General features: G+C 40.1%; 1 protein-coding gene across 1 annotated transcript; it reads left to right on the plus strand.

Moving 5' to 3' along the window:
* Positions 1 to 160: 160 nt before the first annotated feature.
* Positions 161 to 23,084, plus strand: LOC582590 (PHD and RING finger domain-containing protein 1). The gene is given in 17 exon segments (XM_030989365.1): positions 161 to 237; positions 1,476 to 1,651; positions 3,943 to 4,104; positions 4,512 to 4,604; positions 5,793 to 6,016; positions 7,683 to 7,823; positions 8,902 to 9,043; positions 9,867 to 10,024; positions 10,799 to 11,035; positions 12,169 to 12,386; positions 13,369 to 13,423; positions 13,600 to 13,602; positions 14,187 to 14,337; positions 15,894 to 18,025; positions 18,028 to 20,058; positions 20,627 to 20,755; positions 21,265 to 23,084. Coding segments are annotated over 17 exon segments (6,384 nt in total). The 5' UTR covers positions 161 to 187; the 3' UTR covers positions 21,547 to 23,084.
* The last annotated feature ends 662 nt before the right edge of the window (positions 23,085 to 23,746 follow it).

Here is a 23,746-nt window from a genome sequence, read left to right on the forward strand (position 1 = left end):
TAGTGTTTTATTCATGATTTAGATAGCGCAGGGTCGCGTATTTTCTCGCCGAGTTGCACTGAATGAATGAGTAGGTTGCACTGGCACGGATTGCGATTGGGAGAGCGCTAGCCCGGCGGCGCGGCGCCGCGTCGCGTCGGACCCAATTTCGGCTTTTGCAACTTGCACTTGTGACACAAGTTCGTCAATGATCGACGATTTGGTCAACTTATCTGGATGGTTTGCCGTGTGTTTAATGTAGATCTATAACTATTGTGCTAATCCTAATGCTTGCCTTGATCTCGAGAAAGAAGTCCACTTGCCAGTTGGGCCTTTGTTTTGGCAATCAAGTCTCATTTGATTGATTTTGATTTCAACTGACCTGTGAAAATTACGGAAAGTGAAATGAGACTGACAGTAGGGGCGCTGGTCCGAGAATGAGGATCGTTCTTCTTTATGCGGCCAAAATATGCCCTAAAAAATAAGGATCATCCGTATTTTGGCAGACGTTTTTTTCTTTGACTTTGGTGCTCTGCGGTTTCCGGGTTCCCGATCCGCACGCTAGCAATGCGAACAATGGATTCCCCGTATTAAATGCCCCCTGTTCACTCTCTACTTCTATGGGTTTTCCATCTTCCTGAGGATTTAGTGCTCATAACGTGAAAGTCTCTGTACAAAGTCAATTTAAAATGCATCAGGAAAATCATTGCGGAACCAGTTTTTAAATCGGAATCGTCAGCGAAAAATTCAGACCATCCTTATTTTTTGCAGACGTGCCTGTCTGCGTTTACGAAGACAATCCTCGTTTTTGCGGATGATCCTTATTCTCGGACCAGCGCCCCTACTGACCGAGCTGAGAGAAAGTCATTCAATATCGACAGTGTTGTACAGACTCTACAGATAGTGGGGTTGAATAATGGATGGGGGGGGGGGGTGGTAGAGGTAGACTTCTTCACTGTCGCCAATATTATAATCAAGAATTTTGCTCAGAAATATCCACAGATATTTTACAGAATGGATACATCCCACTTGTGCATTTTAGAATAATCACTGCCGAAGTGATGGAGGTGCTTCATGAATACCTTTTGTTTGCCTCTTGAGAAGAATACTTCCACCTGTGATCAGATAAATGTACTGTTGGTGCATAAATGAATACTGATTACCGGTACATAGATTTCATGAGCAATTTATATACCAGTATTTGTCTTGATGGGTTTTAACATTTGGGAATAAATTACCTTTATCTGCCTATGCTCAGATAGTATTTACGAACTGGCTTATAGAGACAGACTCCCAAATAGGAAAGAGGTTCTAAAGCCAATATTGGCCATGCGCCTCTACTGTTTAAAATGCATTACTGTTAAAGAATAATCCGTCATTAAAGTGCCAAATCTTGTGCCTGCAGTGAGTGCATGTGTCCATGATGTAAATTATTCTACACCTCGTTTCAGTTTTCAAATTACAATTATTTAAATCGTCCTGATTTTCTTTTCCAGGTTTCTAGGAACCCAAGGAATGGCTAATCATCTAAGAACTGGAGGTCCCAATGCCATTGATTCCCTTATCTATGATTCTGCTGCAGTTAAATTCAGTGCTAGTTTAGACCCGCTTATGGATTTAGACCAGAAAGACATTCTTGCCAGGCCGTTTATTTCAGATGCTAAAATGGAAGGTAAGTTATTAAAGGTATTAGGTAACTTTGCCTAGAGCCGATTCTAAAGAAAATGCTGGATTTAGCTCGTGCTGCAATCATTATAAACCTTTAGGTCAGAAATGAATCCCATGACTTTAACAAGCCAACCGCATGTTTGATTATCAAGATATTTCTGATTGGAATTAGAAATTTCAGAAACCATTGGGAAAACGGTTACGAAGAGTTTTTGGCTCGCCTGCGTAGCAAAAAGCAGGACATATGTGCCGCTTTTTTTATACCTTTCTGAGATACCGTTCGTTTGGAGTCAGAATGGCATTAACTCCTTTACACTTTATCTGAGAGTCAACGCCCGTAGTATTGGTTATCTTTTGTTGCTATACCGTGTGAGTCCAAAAAAAGTTTACACCTAGAAAATTGCTAATTATTTAAAAAATCTTCTATGAACAGTAAAATATTAAACATCTTATGAAAGAGTGTTTAATCCCAAATTAGTTGGTATCATTTTTGTGTGGTATGTGTTCATGCTTGGATGAACAGGAGGCATTGTTTGCGAGAGTGCAAAAATCGACTTGCGCCAAAGGGTCATTCCATGTCAAATCACCCAATGGTTTTAACCCGACCATTTTTGATTTTGATGAAACTTAGTGTACTTGTTGAGTGTGATCTCACAGCAGCAAATCCCAAATTTTAGGTCAATCGGGTAATTATCCTAGAACTGACTCAGAGGTCTAAAACCATACATCCTGTTAACCCTTTAGGCCTATATGAACTTGTCATTTTATTTCTATTCAAGTACTGCTGACATTTAGGATGGATATGACTAAAACAAAAAAGCATGTGGAAGATGTATGTTGTACTGTGCATATTGCATGTATTGTATACATTATAATAGGGCTTATTGTGAATATCTGTGAGCATGGATACTTTCAATCCTTATTGCTCCTAAACAAAAAATATTATATCTCTGAAACTTTTATATGTTTTAGTGAACATGTCAGAGATTACATTTCATGAAAAATGTTGTCAAAGTTACGTGATCCACAAGGTCAATTTCAAGGTCAAATCTGAGGTCAAGAGGTCAAAGTACCCCAACATGTACGAATCTTCAAAATGGCGGCAGATTTGGAATCCTTATTGAATACCCTTTCCAACAATACAAATTTTGAGAAGATTGACCCATTAGGTCCCGAGATACAAGGGTTCAAAGGTAGGCCCACCACCCCCATTTTGAAAAAATCTCAAAATTTGGTGGGCCGTATCTCCCAAACCCCTCACCCGATTGACCTAAAATTTGGGATTTGGTGCTGTGAGATCACACTCAACAAGTTCACTAAGTTTCATCAAAATCAAAAATGGTCGGGTTAAGATTTTCAGATTTTTTGGGTGATTTGACATGGAATGACCCCAAAGTGATGCCTACAGTACGTTGGGATTAGCAAAGTGAGAGAATAAATTGAATCAAATAAAATGATTTGCAGAAGAGAAGTCACACACACGCGCACCAATGTTTGTCGATATTTGATATGTGTGGCATGATTAATTTTGTTAGCGATGTTATTTGGATCTGCAAAATCCGAATTAATACCTAAATCCCAATTGTTTTATTCAAACATCACATAAGCAACTTTGGCGCAAGTCGATTTTTGCACTCTCGCAAACAATGCCTCCTGTTCATCCAAGCGTGAACACATACCACACAGAAATGATACTAAATATAAAACACTCTTTCATAAGATGTATAATAATTTACTGTTCATAGATGATTTTTGAAAGAATTAGCATTTTTCTAGGTGTAAACTTTTTTTTGACTCACACTGTATATGCTAACTAAAGAGCATGATTTAAACATAATAATAACTTATCAAAATCAAGTTGACTTATGATCAATTTGGATGAATTATAATTTTCTATAAACATTTGACGTTGTTTTATAACAAATCATTTATTTTTATTTTTTAACTCTCTCCTTTTCAGCTAATAACAATGATGAGGATTCTAGCTCAAGTTTTTTTTCTCCACTGGAACTGTATATCTAGAAATAAGTGTAAATGCACTCTTTTAGAATGTCTGGTCCTCGTTAAATAATATGCCATATTTCTTCATATCTTTCACTTCGGATGATAATCATGAGAACTACAGTTCTAATGGGACGCGATTTGAAATTTAGATGAAAGCAAAGTTCTCCTTATAAATACGTACCCATGGCATAACGAATACATGCAACTGGATGCCTACTGTATATCTACATCACCATGCAAGCTGATACTTATAAGCAGCATCTAACAAATATATTATCTCTCTCTTTTCAGCCAATAATAATTTTGAGGAGGAGGATTTGAAGTGTGTTGCTGAGATGGGCGACGCCCTAACTATGTTGGAGCCTCATCTAGGTGGTGGTGGTGGTGGTGATGAGGATGAGAGCGGAGAAGAAGAGGTCTGGGAGTCGGTCAGTGAGCTCGCGAGTGATGAAGGTTTGTACGTTAGGAGGTCAAAGGTCAAAGGGTCATTCACACGTGAAGCGATAAAGCACTCTAACCTATTTCTAATAATGATAATAATAATATTTGGTTCTTGTATAGCGCAAGGAGGCGTGATATCTCAGTCGGTAGAGCTGTGGTCTCGTAATCCGGTGCCCCGGGTTCAATACAACATCTTTTATTTTTAGGCCTAATACAAATCCCATCCTTAATGTCACTGGTAAACCTACATATAATCCTCATCGTTGTAACTAATATAGTCTTAATACTAGTATTCCTAATTCTAACTATTCATTTTGTTACAAATTGAAAATAGTTGTTTTGTATGATTATCATTATTTAAGAAATAATGTTCAAATCACTCACGTTTATTTACCATTTTCCTCTGTCTCTGATTTCAGAATATGTGACTGAAGAAGAAGAAGAAGAAGAAGTGGGAGAAGAAGGAGACTTTGAGGAAGAAGATGAAGACGATGATGACGACGATGACGAAGGTACATTTTTAAAATGTGGTCCTGAACATGCATAATCATGCATAATTTAATTCAGTCTTAGCCATTCTAAGTAATACAAGAACTTGTAATTTGCATGGACTTGTAGATATGATGTCTATTAAGCAAATATTAATCAACCAAGAGGGTAATGGTGCAAACTATCATCACCGAGGCGATGATAGTTTGTATCCATTGCCAGAGTAAAGGAGGTTAATATTTGTTTTATATCCCACATCGGCAATAAGGTCTATTTAAAGTGAATTTTACATAATTAAAACAACTGATTTTGCAGACAGTTTAGCTTCAGCTAGATTTTACAAAGCACAACATTTGTACATTTAATACAGTCGATGCGCGCTCATTTGACATTGACATTGACTTTGACATTTCGCGTAACCTACTTTGCTATGCTTATTCAATGCGCAAGTCGCGCAAGTGGGGCAGCAGCAAAAAATTACTTTACAAAAAGACCTATCTCAGGTAGATAGTACTTATCTATACCTTTTTCGTGCTCTGTACAATCGCAATGCAAACATTTACGTTGTATACATGAGGGATATAACTATCTATATTAATTTGCAGTTATAAAAACCAGATTATAAGCTAGGCACACATGACCAATTTGATACCAATAACAGTAAATATGCTGTATCTATAAAACATTGCTAGCTAGATTTACACCAATGAGCATTCAAAAACAATTTTCTCAATTCCAATATTATTTCTACCAACTTAACCAAGATGGAATAGTTATTTTGCAACCAGCCCTTAATTTGTGGGACATCCTAGATCAGAAAAGACTTTACTACTATTTCTAAAGCCCATTTTGGGGCTACTTTTAGACAGTAATGTTGTTTAGTTGATTAGTGATATGGCAATCGGTCAATTTGGAATATCACCAATAATTATTAAAAAAATCATATGTAATAATATATATGACTTCTCTCTTTTTTTTGGTAGTTATATTTTATTTTCTAAATAATTATTATAATTTTTGTTTAAAGATAAAATAGTATCATGCCAGGTTACCGAGTCATGTCGGTTCCAAATTGGCACCGTCCTGACAAACCTGCTCGTGTTTTTATAATGACAAAATGTTTTTATATAGCATAGCTCAAATCGAATCCCAATTGCACTGAATTTAAATTAAGTTATAATCTCTGTTACAATGTTCCTCTCATTGAACAGATGGAGAAGAAGGTGTCGACGATGAGGAGGAGGAGGAGGATGAAGAAGAGGAGGATGCGTACATCGAAGGAGAAAACGAGATGGATGATGCGGCGATATCAAGCGAGGACGAAGGAGGAGAAAAGTGTGCTATCTGCCTCCGTTCGTTTAATGATCAAGAAGTGGGCTCGCCGGAGAGCTGTGATCATACCTTCTGCTTCGAGTGTATCTATGAATGGTCAAAGGTGTGTTCCCCTTTTTAAAAATAGATTTTACTCTGTTTTACTTCGGTTTTGCCCCCTGTTCTGCCCATGATGTGTCCCGATTTTAGTTAGACTTTACAGGGGTGGTATTTGCATGTTAAAGGGATTTGGTATCTTTGTCTCAGATTCTAAACAAAATCCTGGATTTAGCTCGTGGTGCAATCATAATTATAAACCTTTAGGTCAGTCGGAAATCACATTACTTTTACAAACTGATCGCCTGAAGATATTCATGATTGGAATTCGAAATTTAGAAAAATGTTTTCCCAACAGATTTTATTACACTACAGTCTATTTGGGAAAATGAGTATGGAAAACCTTCACTTAAAGATTGTTACATTTTTGAGGTATTTCCTGATCATTTTGAAGCTCAATTTTTGTAGGGCTTCAATATTACACATTATTACCCGTATCAGACATCTGAGCTGGTCATTTACAAAACCGTATTGCCCTAGTTTTCACTAGCAGTGGGAACGGAGGGGTATATTCTTTGTATTTTCCTTGGTCTCCCTGCGCGTATTGACTTTGCGTGTAGAGACGAGTGAAAATATACCTTGGTATTTTCCACGGTCTCGCATTTTCATTGCGCATCTATTATGCGTACGAGAACCTGCGCACTTTGCGCGCACTCTATTGTGACGTAATAATCACACCAAATACACACTGTTTGTAGTGTATCGAAAATTTTGTCAAGCACTGGATGCACAGTGTTGGTTTGACAAAGTTTGTTCAGTTCTTGAGATTGTCATGGTGGATGTCTGTATTTGCTCTAGATGTCTGATTTGGATAACAATACAAATATTGACTGGCTTTACTTTCGGGGGATATCAGAAATATTGACCGCGCTAAGACCATATTGCCCTCGTCTTTCGACTCGGGGCAATATGATCTGAGCTTGGTCAATATTTCTGATATACCCCTCAAGGCCAGTCAATATTATATAATTATATCCCTTATCGTAAGATTGTTACATTAGGTGTGTACACTACAAGAAAAAGAATAGTTTGACTGTGAAAGACGTTTCCTGCCGACTAGATCGAAATAGTACATTTTTATTGATGACGTCACGCATAGTACCTTTTTTCCCTAGGGAAAAAAGGTACTATGCGTGACGTCACAATACAAAAACGCATATTCTTGAACTATGCGTTTTCCAAGCGAGCGCGTACATGATTTCAAATGCCTCTGCGCGGTCAACCCCGCGGTGTCACGGCGCTAGCTCAAGCCATATGCAATTTACACTGTGCGATAACTTGCGCCAGCTAAACATTTTTTACATCCTTCAATGTTTCATTTGAGCCGTGCAATTTTCTTTATTTCTTTTCGATGTTACTACAGAAGTGTACATGGAATAATACAGATGGAAGGGATATAAAACAAATATAAAATGACTCATTCTCGGAACAAGCTAAAACTATTCGCACTCAGGAACATCATTAGTACTTTTCTCCCTCGGGCCGATGGCCCTCGGGAGAATAGCACTAGCTGATGTTCCTTCGATGCGAATAGTTTCAGCTAGATCCTCGAGTGTCATTGTATATTTGTATATTATCACAGACACTGATAACATGTAGGGCCATGCATCTCAGAAAACTGGAAACATTGTTAAACAATGCCTTTAATCACATTTTGTTCGTTTGTTTCTCAGAATGTTACAACGTGCCCTGTAGATCGTAGTGTGTTCTCACTCATCTTAGTGAGGAATACAATCCACGGTGAGATTGTCAGACAGATGGAGGTGAAAGCACAAGAAACTGTTGATGAAGACCAAGATCCGACCTACTGTGAGGTATGTAGGGGTGTCAATAGGCTTGTCTTCACCAGACCGAAGTTGCAAAATAACCTGCTATTTTCAGACTCATGATATGTTCCTGAAGTTCAAAATTTCGTCTTCACTAGATCGATACGCTCATCACAAACTAGACGAAGACGGGCGCAAATTAACCCGCTATTTCCTAAATAGCGGGCTGATTGCTGATTGCAACTGCAGGCTGATGAGGATGCAAATTAGCTGGCTAATTTGAGATCGGGCTAGTTAAAATAGCTGATTATTTTGCAACTTTGGTCTGATGAAGTGAGGCCTATTTTGGTCTGTTTACTTAGGCCTGAATCCACAAAGGAGGTATTTAACCCATGGTTTAAACCCGCATTTGCATAACCCATGGTCTAAAATTAGCGCAAAATAAGCATGAAACAGTGAGATGTCCGATATTAGACGCGCGCAAGGCAAGGTATGCTTATTTTGCACTAATTTTTAAACCTTGGGTTATGTAAATGAGGGTTTAAACCATGGTTTAAGCTAAACCTCCTTTGTGAATTCGGGCCATGGTGTTCAAGGATAAGGTTGTGGGGTCAAATTCCTGCCTGGTATTGACATCTTCACGCAAGAAATTTATCTACATTTGCCATACTCCATCAAGATGGACATGGGAAACTGATGTACTAAAGCTAGTTACTTTAGCGACTTGGCTATAACCTGTTTAATAATGTAGGAGCACCATGAGCATCATAGCATGAAGGTTAGATGTATGAGCACTGTTTAAGAAGCTTTACTATGTAAGGTCGAAAACGTAATCTCGCTCTGCAATTTAGCAAGATTATGTTTTAAAAATCACAAGAAATTAACTATTGCTGAATAAAAATAGGTAACCAATGTTTAATGTGTGAGCTGTAATGTGTGAGTCCCCTATTAGATTGTGTGGAATTATAAGGGTCCTGATTGAGAATTAGGGTCCATGTTTCTTAGGCAACTGTTCATATTGAACCCAGCCTTGGGCTCGAGTTATTTGTAAATTTGCAACATTTTTAGATGGTTTACCATTAGTGCTAACAATTTTACCATGCCCCACATACTCATTTTCATGTAGGTTTGTGGAGAGTGTGACAGAGAAGATCGTCTGCTGCTGTGTGACGAGTGTGACTCTGGCTACCACTGCGAATGCCTCACCCCGCCACTTACCGACATCCCTATTGAGGAGTGGTACTGCCCTAACTGTGTGGATCATGATGGTAAGTTACAACAGCTTATCTGATTGAAATTCGGAGGGGCCTATGTACACCTTGGCCCTGAACATGATAGTTTGATGGTAACTTTGCCATCAATGACAACTACCATGGTAACAGGGCTTTATAGCCAATCAAAATCAAGGTTTCCATGTTAGTTACCATCAATGGTCAGTTTTGTGCAATGGTTGCCAGATCCGTGTTAGGGTCTAGCCCTAATTGTAGTGAATCGTAGGGTAATACTTGTGGATTTTACATGTAAGGAGTATGTATCATGTGAAGGTTTCAATGTATTTCATTTGATACACTTATCAATCACACTTTCATTGATATTAAAGTGACTCTGTAACATTATTGAAGGTTGATGAAAAAAATGTGTCATTTTTGTATGGGAAATGTTACTTATTATATTCCTTCTACTGTACTCGCCCTCTAGCATGCAAACATTCTTGAAAATATTCTCAAACCACAAAGACATGTATGGTTTCCTTTGAAGGTGTCACTGTGCGACACCCTCTAACAGGAAATTCTCCCAACCACTTTTTAATTTTCCCAATCGTTTTTCCATGAAAATAAGACATAAGACAACCTTTTAAAATCTGTCAACACTGAAATGTAATTAAATTGTAATAATATAGTTGGGAGAATTAAGGAATCGATCAGATCAGTTTTTCCCAATTTTTATCATTAATAATGGTCCGTTTTCACTCAAACTTTCAGATTATCTTTAAGTGTACATCTAGCATTGAAGTCACTACCTCAGCACCATTTTCTTTCATCTGAACATTGTTACCAAGTCCCTTTAATCCTGTGTTTTCTCTCCATCTAGATGAGAGCAGTGAAGACGAGTACATGTCCGGCCTGCGTCGTCCTCTCAGGAGGGTCAGGGAGTACGCACGGGCCATCGCCAGGACACAGGTAGCAGAGAGGGTCCTGTCAAGGGTTCGCCAAGCGAGGGAGCTAAGACGCATTGATGAGGAGGAACAGGTGAGATTGGGAATTTTTATTTGTCTAAATTTTTGTCAAATATTTTGCATATCCAAATTTGCAGTTGTCGGTTTCAATGCTCAAAGATATATACGGACAAAGAGCAACGATATGTTCTCTTAACAATTTTATAATCAACAAACTTTCCCTAACAAATCTAGTTTATTTGTCTTTGTCATGTCTGCAAGTGTGTTGTGAATATAGGTGTGACAAATTCTATTTGTCACATACCAGAGTATGTTCTTGTGTTTTTTGGAGACTCTAAAAAGCTCTTTCAAATATCTAGCTATTAAATTGCATTTATCTCCTGTACTGCTTTATTAGAACTTTGAAGTGGGGATCTTTTCCTTGTAATGAGTGTTTCACTTGTGAGATAAATTGAGCAAATCCATTCTATGTTGCCTACAAATGGTTGATATAACATGTATCTTCACATGTTCATTTATTTCTCATGATGAGGTTCTTAGCCTCAAGTAACTAAAGCGTGGAATTACAATAACATAATCATAGTGCGCTTCATATTTCCCTTTCTTATACACATGGATAAGTGAGAATACCTAGGGTCTTTTGCGCACAACTACTTTTTTTTTATCCCACCTACTTTCTTGAGGCACTTCATGATCATTTTGAAGCGCAATTTTTTTTAGGGCTTCAATAGTACACCATATCACAGACACTTATAACAAGTAGGGACATGCATCTCAGATTTGCAAAACTGGAAACATTGTTAAGCAATTCCTTTAATAAGTTTTCTTCTGTGTATCTTAACCATAGACTGGTACGACTAGCACAGCTACACGTGCCCCGAGGGTCCCCAAACCCCGAAGGAAAACAACCCGCAAACGCAAGACCACCAAACGCAAAACCACAAAGCGCAAGACAACAAAGCGCAAGACCACCAAACGCAAGACGACTAAACGCAAAACAACCAAGAGGAAGACCACATCTACAACAACAACAACCACTGGGACGAAGAAAAAGCGTAGGAAAACCAGACGGAGGAAACGAAAGGTAAGTGGATGATTCATAGTCTGATGTTTTATCGCTTCACACCCCCTTATGGAGATATGTATTGTTTTTGCAGCTCTAAAACACAAAAGAGAAGTAAAATATAATGTACACATATAAAATTATGGGACCAATCACCCCCTCCAAAAAATCGACATTGTTTGCAGCCATTAGATGACCCCCATAAAAAGAAGGCTTGAGTAGGCTACCAAATTCTAGTAGCTAAGAATTAAAAAACCCAGGAGGGAATAATCTGAATGGACATAAATTTAGAGTTTTGTTTAGGCACGCTTGCTTGTAGGTGTGTGGACTTGTCTGTCTTAAGTTGCTGTCATTTACATTTAGTTTACTGAGGCTTCTTATATCAACTGCACCAGAACATCCATTCAGCATCCACACTAGACACCTTTAAGAAGCACTTGAAGGCGTAGTTATTTAACTGATTTTCCTCCTTCATACCTTGTGAAGCCAATAAGCCAATTCACAGTTGTAGTCTGAGCATGAGCAGATAAAGGTCATTGCAGACCAAATTGTGAAATACATGGAGATAAAATACTGGATACCTGCTCATGAAGGTTATGTAATCACAAGCAGTGCACTCAATGATACACAGGTGGAAGTATTCTTTGAGAAAGGGAAACAAAGGCCATTTATGTAGCACCTCCATCGCTGTAGGGGTGATTATTTCAAATGTACAAAGTGGGACCTCTTCATGTTTTGAAGATCTATGGATATTCAGGGTCATTTTGACATGTGCTAACTATGAATTGGTCTATTGTGTGGGAGCGATACATAAATGAACATATTATTGATATTACTACAGGTTCGAAAGACCTGCAGGAGCTCGTACGGCCGCGCCTTTGGTTGCCAAGACGATCCGGCGCAGGATCGCTGGCAAGCTGTGTGAGAGCACTATATAAATGATCATATTATTATAATTACAGGTTCGAAGGTCCTCTGCAGGAGCTCGTACAGCAGCGCCCTCTGTGGCCAAGACGATTTGGCGCAGGATCGCTGCGAAGCACTTGAAGACGTATTTGTATAACTGATTTTACTACCTTGATACCATGTAAAGCGCTGTGAAACCAATTCTGTGGAGCACTATATAGATGAACATATTATTACTATCATTACAGGTTCGAAAAGGCTCTGCAGGCGCTCGTACAGCCGCCCCCTCTGTGGCCAAGACGATCCGGCGCAGGATCGCTGGCAAGCTGAACCTGGTCAAGCCCAAGGTGGGCTCCATGATGCCTGATATGAAGCAGAAAGGAGAGCAGAGCTTGCTCTTCAAAAGGCATGAGATCGGTGTGGCTTCCCTCTCCCTCACTGGAGGCGAACATCTATTTGATCCACGGTAAGTTGGAGATCTCACATTTTAAAGCCCCACTGCACTACTTGTAGCTACTTGCACCCTCTATATAGCAAACAATGCCTAACAATGCATAATTGAGAGCTGATTTGGTGTTGATATACAGGAGTGTCGTGGTCGAGTGAATATTTTATTGGTTTAGGTTTATGAGGGAAAAACTGTTCTAATGATATCTAAATGAAAATGCGTGTGTATTTGATTCAAGGGGTGATGCAGTAAAATTATTGCCTTCTTGATTTTCAGAAATGTTTAGAAAACTTTTTAAATGCTTTTATGCAGCTACTGACTTGTAATCCCCAATTTGAATGTTTTTCTTCTCTATTTTTGATTTCTCTATTTACCATTTATATTCATCTTCTTTTCTCTCTTTAATGATTGTTTCTTTCTTTGTCTGTGTCTCTCTTCAACCTTGTTTCTCTCTATAACTCTCTGTCTTTGCTTTCTTTCTCTCTTTCTTTCTTTCTTTCTTACTCTCTATCACTCTCTGTCCTTTCTTTCTTTCTCTCTATCACTCTCTGTCCTTTCTTTCTTTCTCTCTATCACTCTCTGTCCTTTCTTTCTTTCTCTCTATCACTCTCTGTCCTTTCTTTCTTTCTCTCTATCACTCTCTGTCCTTTCTTTCTTTCTCTCTATCACTCTCTGTCCTTTCTTTCTTTCTCTCTATCACTCTCTGTCCTTTCTTTCTTTCTCTCTATCACTCTCTGTCCTTTCTTTCTTTCTCTCTATCACTCTCTGTCCTTTCTTTCTTTCTCTCTATCACTCTCTGTCCTTTTTTCTCTCTGTCACTCTCTGTCCTTTCTTTCTTACTCTCTATCACTCTCTGTCCTTTCTTTCTTTCTCTCTATCACTCTCTGTCCTTTTTTTCTCTCTGTCACTCTCTGTCCTTTCTTTCTTACTCTCTATCACTCTCTGTCCTTTCTTTCTTTCTTTCTTCCTTTCTTTCTGTCATCCATTCTTCTTGCTGCAGTGATGATGATTCACATGTGACTCGGGGACCTGGTGCACAGAGCGCACCAACTCCAAGGTAAATAATGATACTAATATTCCGCTTTTATATGGCGCCCGATACATCAGGGTAATTTTTGTCTCCTGAAGTAATAGTTTGTTTGTTTTACCTGACTGCTAAGAAAGCATGTGCATGCTTGTAAGTAAGCAATCAGGGGACCGATGGGAATGAGGATTAATGCCTTAACAAAGGGCACTCGTGCATCGACTTGGTTTCAAACTATCTATCAATATGCATCGTTTCATATTGGAGTTATTGTTATCATCAAATCAAATCAAATCAAATCATATGACCGATTGAGATTAGACTTTGTATGGTAGAAAGCTGATACAGTATAACCTGCTTTAGTGACCACCTGTCTACAAAGACCACATTTTATTCCCCTTAAAATTGATTTCTCATTGAAACATGTACTAAAGGAACCTGTACATAAAGACCACCTGCCTATAAACACCACTTTTCATGTCTCCCCTGGGTGGTCCTTATAGACAGGTTTCAGAAAATTGTTTTCATTGAAACATGTACTTAACGAACCTGTACCTAAAGACCACCGTCCTTTAAAGACCACTTTTCATGTCTCCCTTGGGTGGTCTTTATCGACAGGTTTCACTGTATATAATAACAATAATATTATTAATAGTGTAAACTTATAGAGGGCACACACCATCCAGGGACGCTTGTGGCGCTAGCTCAGCAACAGTTCTCTTTAATACAAGTAAAGTAAACAATTTTGCAATATTTATTTATATCACCCATTTCAATCCTTATTTATCCCTAACAGGCCCTTATCCGCTACCTCTTGCCCGTCCACTAGCAGTGGACCCTTAGACCTACTGGGCAGTATTCTACAGGCTGGGAACATCCTCCACATGAAGAGTGAAAACATCATCATCCACAAAGACGGAACACTCACCTCGGCCAGAAAGAAGGGTAAGAATTCCACTCTATTAACTCTTAAGGTGCCAAGGAGATTGGAGGTCTATGGAAATTGTGTGTATTATTTGGAGCATATTTACACCTCTAGCACTGCGTGATGTAAAGGGAGTGTAGCCTGAAAAGACCACATGTCTTTCCCGTGCCCTGACTCGGGCCAATCGGGCATAACAGGACTACGGACTACGCTACCGCAGCAATCACGTACGTGCAACATACGCGAGAATGAAGCGTGAGGAGAAGCTTGGGTCTGTTTCGCGAAAGCTAGCCATGTAGAGATTAATTCGCTGGCTACCATTAATGAAGTCTATTTGTTTACATGCAGTTGTCCAAAAGAAGACATAGATGGCGTTAACCAGTATTTGCCAAGCTACACTCCCTTTAATTGACTGTAAAATAAAAAACTTTTGTGCAAATGAAATGTTTGTGAATTTTCAGAGTGGTTAAGATTCATGAAAGTTTGATGCAGCAAAATGGTTGAATCATAGCTGAGACATCACTGGATTTTTAGCAATTTGCAGTCGTTAGTTGCCATAGAAATTGCGAAGTCCTGTTCACACTACTACAAAGCTTCCGATTTGGCAGCTGGTACCATTCCTGATTGGCTTTTAGATGGAATTTCCTGTTCTATATATCGCTTTTCTGTTTTCCTTTTTGAATTCAGTGGCATAACTTTAGTGAAGTCAGGCATTTAGGGTTGGGGGGGGGGGGGAACTAAAGTTGGTTGATGAAATGTTAATTTCCCCCCTTTTTTTGGGGGGGGGGGGGGGAGCAGGGGTGGGCTGTTCTTAACTCGGTTGATGACAAACAAATTTTCCCGTTTTTGTTCGGCCATGTGATTGAGGTACTCAGCATCAACCAAAAAGATCCCAGAATAAAATGTTGGCTTACTGTTCAGAGACTTGTGATCAAACTTTCCAACAGCATACTAATTGTAAGGGTATTTAGCAAATCCAATCCAATCCAAAAGATATTTGAAATAGCGCCTTTTCCTTGCAGTTACAAAGCGCTGCACACACGCTCCACAATGTTTGGGCCACTTAAAAACAAAAGTTAGACACTTCTCAGAAATCAGTAATGTATATGCAGGCTGGTAATAAAGTAATTTTAAGCAGAATAGATGTGACTTGAGTAGTTTCTTGAACTGGTCAACAGATGAGGCCGTCTGCACAGCAGTAGGTAGCTGGTTCCACAGTTTTGCAGCAACCGATTGAAAAGACAAATCACCAGATAGATATTTACCATTAGTATAGTATTTGGTTTTTATTTAAGGGAGCTGGTTAACAGAGGGAAGAAGTGATTTGATTCCTTCTTTTTAAAAACTCCTCTGAATTTTGTGGATTATGTGTTAATTTGAAAAGAATTGACAGTGAAAAGGATGTCGATGAAAAACAGATTTATTTTCACACATTTTCTTGTCCTTAAGTGATTTGGTTCCTAAAACTCCTCTGATTTAAAAAAAAAAATGTGTTTTAATTTCGAAAGAATCAACAAATATAATGATGTCGATGAAAAACTGAGTTATTTTCACACATTTTCTTGTCCTTGTCCAGATGAGAAGGCCACCCCTAAGAAATCCCCCACCAAGACAGCTCACAGACCCTCTACTTCATCTGCTACTAGCCATCATCACAACTCAGAGAAAGGAAGCTCCAAGTCAGATCCCATGGCACCTGTGACCTCCTCCCAGGGTCAAAGGTCATCACAAGCTGAAGGTCATCCTCAAGGTCAACAGAAGTCAGAGAGTAGTAGCAGCAGGCCGCACTCCTCGAGGGTGAAAGAATCACAAGAAATGGGCTGCGATGATAGGGTTGATGATTTGGAGCCGGTAGAAATGGACATTGATGATGACGACGATGATGATGATGTAACATTTATGAATGATGTCAATCAAGTGAGCAAGGGGAAAGGGTCTTCTCTCGGTACCGGTGTAAGTGAGATTCATCAGAATTATGGCTGGGACAGACGGTCAGAATTTGTGAGAACTAGAGAAGGGATGGCATCACAGAATGCATCTCTTTCAATGAATGAAGGGCAGGAGTGCCAGGACAGAGATGAACATGGGAATGATGAGAGTGATGGGGATGTGGGTTACCATGGAAACGACGATAGCCAGGGTGGAGACGGGGATGATGGTTATCCGCAAGGAGACGGCGATGAGGATCAGGGTAATCAAGACGAGAATACAGTCAATAATAATAATAATAATAATGGAGAAGGGGGAGGTGGAGAAGGGGGAGGTGGAGAGGGAGAGGAAGGAGGAGAAGGAGGAGACGAGGGAGATGAAGGAGAAGAAGGAGGAGGAGAGGAGCAGGGAGAGGAAGAGGAGGAGGCAGAGGAAGAGGTGGAGGAAGAAGAAGAGGAAGATGCTTCACATGCTGTTGAGCAGCAGCAAGAAGATTATGCCAAGGTTGGAGATGCAGATGAAAGGAATGAGGATGGAGAGGAGGAGAGGGAGGAGGAGAGGGAGGAGGAGGAGGTGGCTGTTGAAGATCCTATGGCTGAAAATGTAGCAGAGGAAGAGGCAGATTGCAGAGAAAATGTAGATGAGGTTGGAGAAGAAAAGGAGGAAAACCAAGTGGAAGAAGAGCAAGAGGTAGAGCGAGAGGTGGAAGAACAAGAAGAAGAATTGGCTGAAGAGGAAGAGCAGGAGGAAGAAGAAGAAGTAGAAGAGGAGGGAGAGCAAGAAGAGGAAGAGGTAGTGGAAATAGAAAATGATGCAGGGGATACGTTACATGAGCAAGAAATTGAAGAACAAAATGCAGAAGAAGAAGATGGAGGAGAGGAAGCAGGAGAAGAGCAAAAAGAAGATGAGGAAGAAGAAGACGGAGAAGCAGAAGAGGGTGAAGACATGGACGATGAACAAGACCATCAAGACGAAGTGGAGATTGTGAATGAAAATGCTGAGGAAGAGAAAGGTGGTGATATGACTAGTTCTAAGCCTTTAATTGGTGAGCTGGAATGTGAGGACATTTCGGATGAGGACATTGTTCCAGAAGATGGAGATCACGCAGAATCCGACGACGAGGAAGGTATGATCAAAGAGACAAGCGATGGGAATGTCATTGAAGCCAAACCCAAGGGCAAAGACTCCCGGAAAGAGAGGAGATCAGAACCAGGAGAGACTCGTCAGATGGCTACAGAGGTGACAGAGTCTGATGTGAAGCACGGAGCGTCTTCCGCAGAGGAGGGGGAAGTGAAGACGGATGATGAGTCGAGGAAGGGAAAGAAGACACGTGGCAAGCGGAAGCGGAAGCCAAAGAAGCGTAACCGCGATAAACGAAACGTGGTCGTGGATCCGCGCAAGTCCATCTCGCTGCATCCACTGATGGCGCCAGACATCCCCAGGATGCCGAAGCGTGGGGAGGAGCCTGCGGGAAGGAGGGAAGGGAGTCGGGAGGCATACGGTGACCTGAGACAGGTTATTCAGGTCAAGAGGGACACGCCCTACACGGCAGAAGAGCTCAGGAGATATCACGAGGAGTACTGGGAGGAGTACAACCGTCGACGGGATGAAAGGAGAGTGGAACGCGTCGGTGGTACCCTTGGGACCAGTATACATACGATCAGTATGCATACTATGAAGCTTGGAGGAATATGGGTGGCGAATTCGCTGGAGGGAGACCTTGGGGCTTACATGTACAGCGTGACCGATCCCCCATCTATGATCGGAGGAAAAATGGTGCTGAGCCGCAAGCGTTATTAGACCCCCGCCTCGAAGCACAGAGAGAGAGTGCAAGGAAGGAATTAGAAAGAGGAAAGGAGGAGGGATCGAGAAAGTCCAGTGAGAAAAAGACAAAATCTGACAGTGATGCTGGTCGTAAGGACCATGCAACAAAGAAAGAAAGCAGCAGATCTCAGAAAGATGAAAAGGACAAATCAAAGAAAGAAAAGACTAAGAGTAAAGGACATGTTCATGAAAATTCTGCACGTGATAAAAATGGTAGGGAGCGTGAAGAGGGTGAAAAGGACAAGAAGTACCGTGATAAAGAAAAGGGAAAAGAAAAGGATAGAGAAAAGGACAGAGAAAGCCGTGATAAGCATGGACACGATAAAGAAAAAGACCGAGGCAGGCAGAAGGAGAGGGAAAGAAGTCGTGAAAGAGATCGTAGTCGGAAAGACCGTGAACATCGGAGTAGAGACAGGGATAGACACCGAAGCCGTGACCGTGAGCGTAGCCGTGATCGAGGTCGTGAGCAGAGTAGAGATAGGCATCATAAAAAGAGTGGCGAACGTGAGCGCAGCAGAAGCAGAGATAATGATCATAGTCGCAGCAAGCACAGATCCCGCAGCCGAGATCGTGAACGTAGCCGTAAGCGGGAAAGAAGCAGTGAAAGCGATCGTGTTACATCTAGAGACAGGAGGAGAGACAGGTCAAGGGATAGGGGGCGAGACAGAAGTCGAGAAAAGGTTGTAAGAACATCCAAGGATCATGATAAGCCTAAAGAAAGAGAAAGAACTAGAGATAGTGTTAAGACGATAAAGAATGAGGATATAAAGTCTACCTCTTCTGTCCCTCTGAGAAAAGAACGGGGTAAAGTCACAGTTGATGCATCTGGAGTTAGAAAAATCTTGTTGGGAGCAAAAGCTACCGGTAAGCCAAAGGTTCCCAAAAAGGTTGTGAACAAACCTGCCCCAACAGTTGTTAAAGTGGAAAGAGTAAAAGTTAAGAAGATTAAGAAAGAAAAGGCAGGAGCTGAAAGCAAAGTAGAAAAGAAAGGAAAGAAAGCCAAGGTAAAGGGAGAGAAGAAACTGACTAAAGGCAAAAAGAAGAAGGCAATTGTCAAGAGACCACTGTCGTTTGATGTAGATGAAATTGCTGCACCAGCCAAAAAGAAGAAGGCAATTGCCAAGAGACCATTGTCTTTTGATGTGGATGAAATCGCTGCACCAGCCAAAAAGAAAAAGGCTCCAGCTACCGTTGTAGAGGTCAAGGTTGAAGACATTGTTCTAAAGCCACCAAGCCCTCTGATATTTGATGATGCTGATGACTCGATCCCTGTGCCTTCCACAACACGTAGCTTGTCTCACAGTCCTGACGAACTCTTCATCGACATCGCCGCTCCAGACATTGATCTGGATCTGTCAAGGACAGTTATGGAGTCTCCAAAACTGGTGCTCAAGGCTAAATCACCAGCTGATGTTGCAGTGGCCGATAGCAGTCATCTGGAGACAGACATGTACGATCCCTTCGAACCTACGGCATCACCTCCATCAGGTATCAAGTCTCCATCCCCGATCCCATCGGAGGCATCACCTGCCCATGACAATGCCACATCATCCTCTCTGGAAGTGTTCAAACAGGCCTCCACGCCTCCTCCGGAAGTGCCTCCAAACCCGACATCCACCACGGACGTCTCCAGCTCAGACATGGCCACCAACCCCTCGCAGCAGGGCATGACCAACGAAGACCGCCTCATGCTGGCATCCCAGGCTAGTCAACAGATCACCAAGATCCTCAATCAGCTGGCGACCGTTCCCGTCGCCAAGCCAAGGGTCTCTCCAGAGTCGCCCGTAGAGCAGACCATGTCCTCTGCCTCCATTGAGCTGGGGCTTTCCCCGGAGCACCTCAGTGGGTCAAGTCTCTCTGTCAGCTCACTTGGATCCGATGATTACAAAGTGGATCTAATCCTGCCACAGGACAACATCGGAGAGCCCCAAGAGGATGACATAGAAATGTCTGCTGTGGACCTTTACAACAAGAACAGTAGAGACAGGGTGAGTGAACAATAGTTTTTGTATATCAATCTTATCATTTTCTTTTCTGATGATCAATGGTAGATCTGGGGGGGGGGGGGGATTACAGCTGGCCTTTGTCCCCTCCTTTGAAAGTAAAACCCTATCCGCTAAACAAAATGATGAGCCATGTTAAAACAACAAAACCCTTTTTCAACAAATGTCCAGTCATGAATCACAATAGCTGTCGCATATGTGTCCTTTCTTTTGTGTTTACATCATGTCGAGGGTTCAGTGACACAAAGATGTAGCTCCATATTTTGCCAAAATGAGTATTTGATATCAAAATGTTCTGAAAAATGTTGGCTTACCAGGAAACACAAAGACTTAACTCCACACAACACCCCATTAAGGTCAATGGCTAGTGAAACATTGACTTAACTCCCTTAAGGCCCTAGTGCTAAGTGACATATAAACCACTTTTTCTCATAATGGCTAAAAATGGAGTTGCGTCTTTGTGTAACTTACCCCTCGCAGTCAGGAATCGCAATAAAGATGTCTCCTTTCTTGTGTGTATACATAATGTACACCCGCTATCTTCGTCATACAGTACCTCAAGAAGCTGTACCACCAAGAGAGGGTTGTGGAGGAGGTGAAGCTAGCCATCAAGCCTCACTACGTGCGTAAGACCATCAATAAGGAAGACTACAAGGAGATCCTCAGAAAGTCCGTCAATCAGGTATGATACTTACATGTATGGTCATTCTAAATTAATCGTATGAATTGAGGGCATCCATGGGAATTAAAATAATGTCAGTGTTGTGACTGTTGTCAGCAAATAGCATAAACGACACAAGGGACGATGCATTAGTCGTAGGCCTATTATTTATATACATTTAAAAAAAGGGGACCTAATGTTGATCCTTGTGGGAATCCACATTTCGTTGTAAAATTTTCTGATGAAAAACCATGATTCACGACATACTGTTGCCGGAATGATAAACCACGAGAGAGCAACTCCTCAAATTCCAAAATTTCTTTTTGGATTTTCAGGTCTAATGCTCTTTCAATGTCATAATAAAATTAAAAAATCCACTTGAAGCATTTAGGCTTTAAAGTGTTAGACTTGGATGTTTTATACCACAAAGATAGTAGCATTGTTTAGCTATGTAGGTAGCAGAGGACTTGTGATATTCTAATGTAAAGGAGAATGGGAAACTGACTAACCTTCCTTCTTGGGGCCCTCAGGTCTGCCACAGCAAGACGGGAGAGATCAACCCTGTCAAGATCCGTCGTCTCATCGACGGCTACGTTAAGAAGGCCCAGCACAAGAGCAAGAAGCCTAGCGGGGGTGACCCCCACAAGTCAGGCAAGGCCAGTGGAGGGTCAGCCGGAAAGACCAGCTTCAAGACATCCGGCAAGAGCTCCAGCAAGAGCGCCGGCAAGAGCGCCAGCAAGGCTACTAAGGAACCGGCCAGTGCTTCAAAACTGATCGAGAAGGGCAGAAGTCTTGGGCTCAAGTCAAAGTAAAATGTATTCTTATACCTAATCGAGGGGTTAGTGACACAAAGACTTAACTCCATTTTTGAGAAAAAGTGGTTTATGTGTCACTAAGCATTTAGGCCTTAGGGAGTTAAGTCTGTTTCACTAGCCAATGGGGTGTTGGGTGGAGTTAAGTCTTTGTGTTTCCTGGAAAACCCACATTTTTCTGATCATTTTGATATCAAATACTCATTTTGGCAAAATATGGAGCTACGTCTTTGAGTCACTGAATCCTTGTATTGATGATAATAATGATGATAATTGTGATTATCATATATTTACTAATCGCATGTTAATATTTTGTATACTACGTGGTTTCCTTAGGATTCAGGCACTTGTACTCCTTTGAAACCTACTGGGACTTGATTTTAAAAGAAATTATCATAGAATTAGATAGGATTAAATTTGAAAATATTTGTTATCATGTCTTTTAATTTGAGATGGGAATACCAATTCAGTCAATTATTCTTCTGCTGAATATTTCAATTTCAGAGAGGTAATTAACATAATTACATGTACATGTATTATGTAGGAAAAAAATACAATGATAATGCTGTTGTGTCATGTATTCCATGATCAATGGACAATTTGCTTTACATGAAGACATGATATTTCATCTAGGTATTAAAACTAATAATTATGTTTTTAAAAAAACAATAATAATGAAATGCAGTTCTACCATGTATCTCATGAACAATGAAAATGAACTCTGTTTTACAAGGAGACATATACATGTAGTTCTATAGACGCACATTATTTCAATTTCAGCAAGATAATAGAATTCAATAATACAATTTAGAAATGGCGAAGAGGAACAGAGTTATATTAAACACATGTGAATGAAAAAATTTAGAGATGGCATATTATTATTATTTTGTTTTAAAATTAAAAATGAATTTAGCCTTCAGGCAACTCCTGCAAAACAGCTAATAAACTTTCAAAAATTGATTCGGGTCATCAATTTGAAAGCAAATTATGATGTGCCAGGTGGGGTATTTTTGTTACTAGGAATAGGACAGGGGCAAAGAGAATCATGTAGACAGTAAACTATAATCAATTAAAAGAACTGAGAGAAGTATTTTAAACAATTTCAAGTGATAGGGAAAAAAAAGGCATCTGGTACAAGTTGAGTAGGATTTTGATTCTGATTTTTTGCTCAAATAGATAAGGTTTTCATCCGTTAGATAAATGTTTGAAATCTAGAATTCTTTCCCGCACGTTTAATTCCATCGTTTATAAAAGCCAGTCAGCTTTGGAGTAAGAAAGTGGCGGGATTTGTGTGCCTAATGCATAATACATGTTGGCTTGTTAATTTTCATTGATAGTCGTTATGAGATTTTATATTCCATGCAAGGGCTGCCCTCATTTTTGATTGCGAAGATTTTTTTTTAGAAAACTGCTACGAAGTTGGTTGATTGGTCAATTTTCTAATTAATTTGAAAGGTTAACACGAATAAGCTGATGACAATAATCATGTGTTTTATGTGTATTTTGAGTATTTCCTACTTTGGACGATCTTAGCCAAATATTGCGTTTTTTTAAAAGTATTTTATGTTGTTGGATAAGTTTAATGTTTTTATCATTTTGTTTTCTGTACCTGCTAGTAATAATGGCAAACAATTCTCGTATTTATTGAATGATTTACAAGTTAGATTCGATGGAAATATCAGTATTTGTAAATTTGAACTTGAGCCTCATGAACATCTGTACAAGAAATTATGTTGTTAAGGTGCTGTAGATGGTAGTGATTAGGCAGTTACAAAATTAATTTTGTTAGATAATCTTTGGCAAAACATGAAGCAGTCAGCGGTAAAATGCCATGGGAAACTCAAAACTGTTTGACATGTAAATGACCAGTAAGTAGGGCTGAAAAAAGGGTTACTGCATGCCCTAAAAGATCTACACATCCCCGACTTATTTGTGTTTTTCGAAGATACAGAATCGTGAAGCCCATTTTACAAAGCCATGTGTAGACACAACCTTTAGTGGAGTTTAGTTGGTCATCATTTTATGATCTTGTGTTTCTTGACCGGATGTAAAACTGTATCTTATCTGGCTCTTAATCAGTGATTCAAAGATATTAACAAAGTACAGCTATTTGTTCTATTAACTTTTGTTGGATATGTGTTATTAACCATGTTATTGCCAATTTCATAGTCTTCTCTTCAGCGTTAGAAATTGTTTTAGA

The sequence above is a fragment of the Strongylocentrotus purpuratus genome, unplaced genomic scaffold (assembly GCF_000002235.5).
Source record: "Strongylocentrotus purpuratus isolate Spur 01 unplaced genomic scaffold, Spur_5.0 spur5_scaffold_18, whole genome shotgun sequence".
Lineage (NCBI taxonomy): Eukaryota > Metazoa > Echinodermata > Echinoidea > Camarodonta > Strongylocentrotidae > Strongylocentrotus > Strongylocentrotus purpuratus.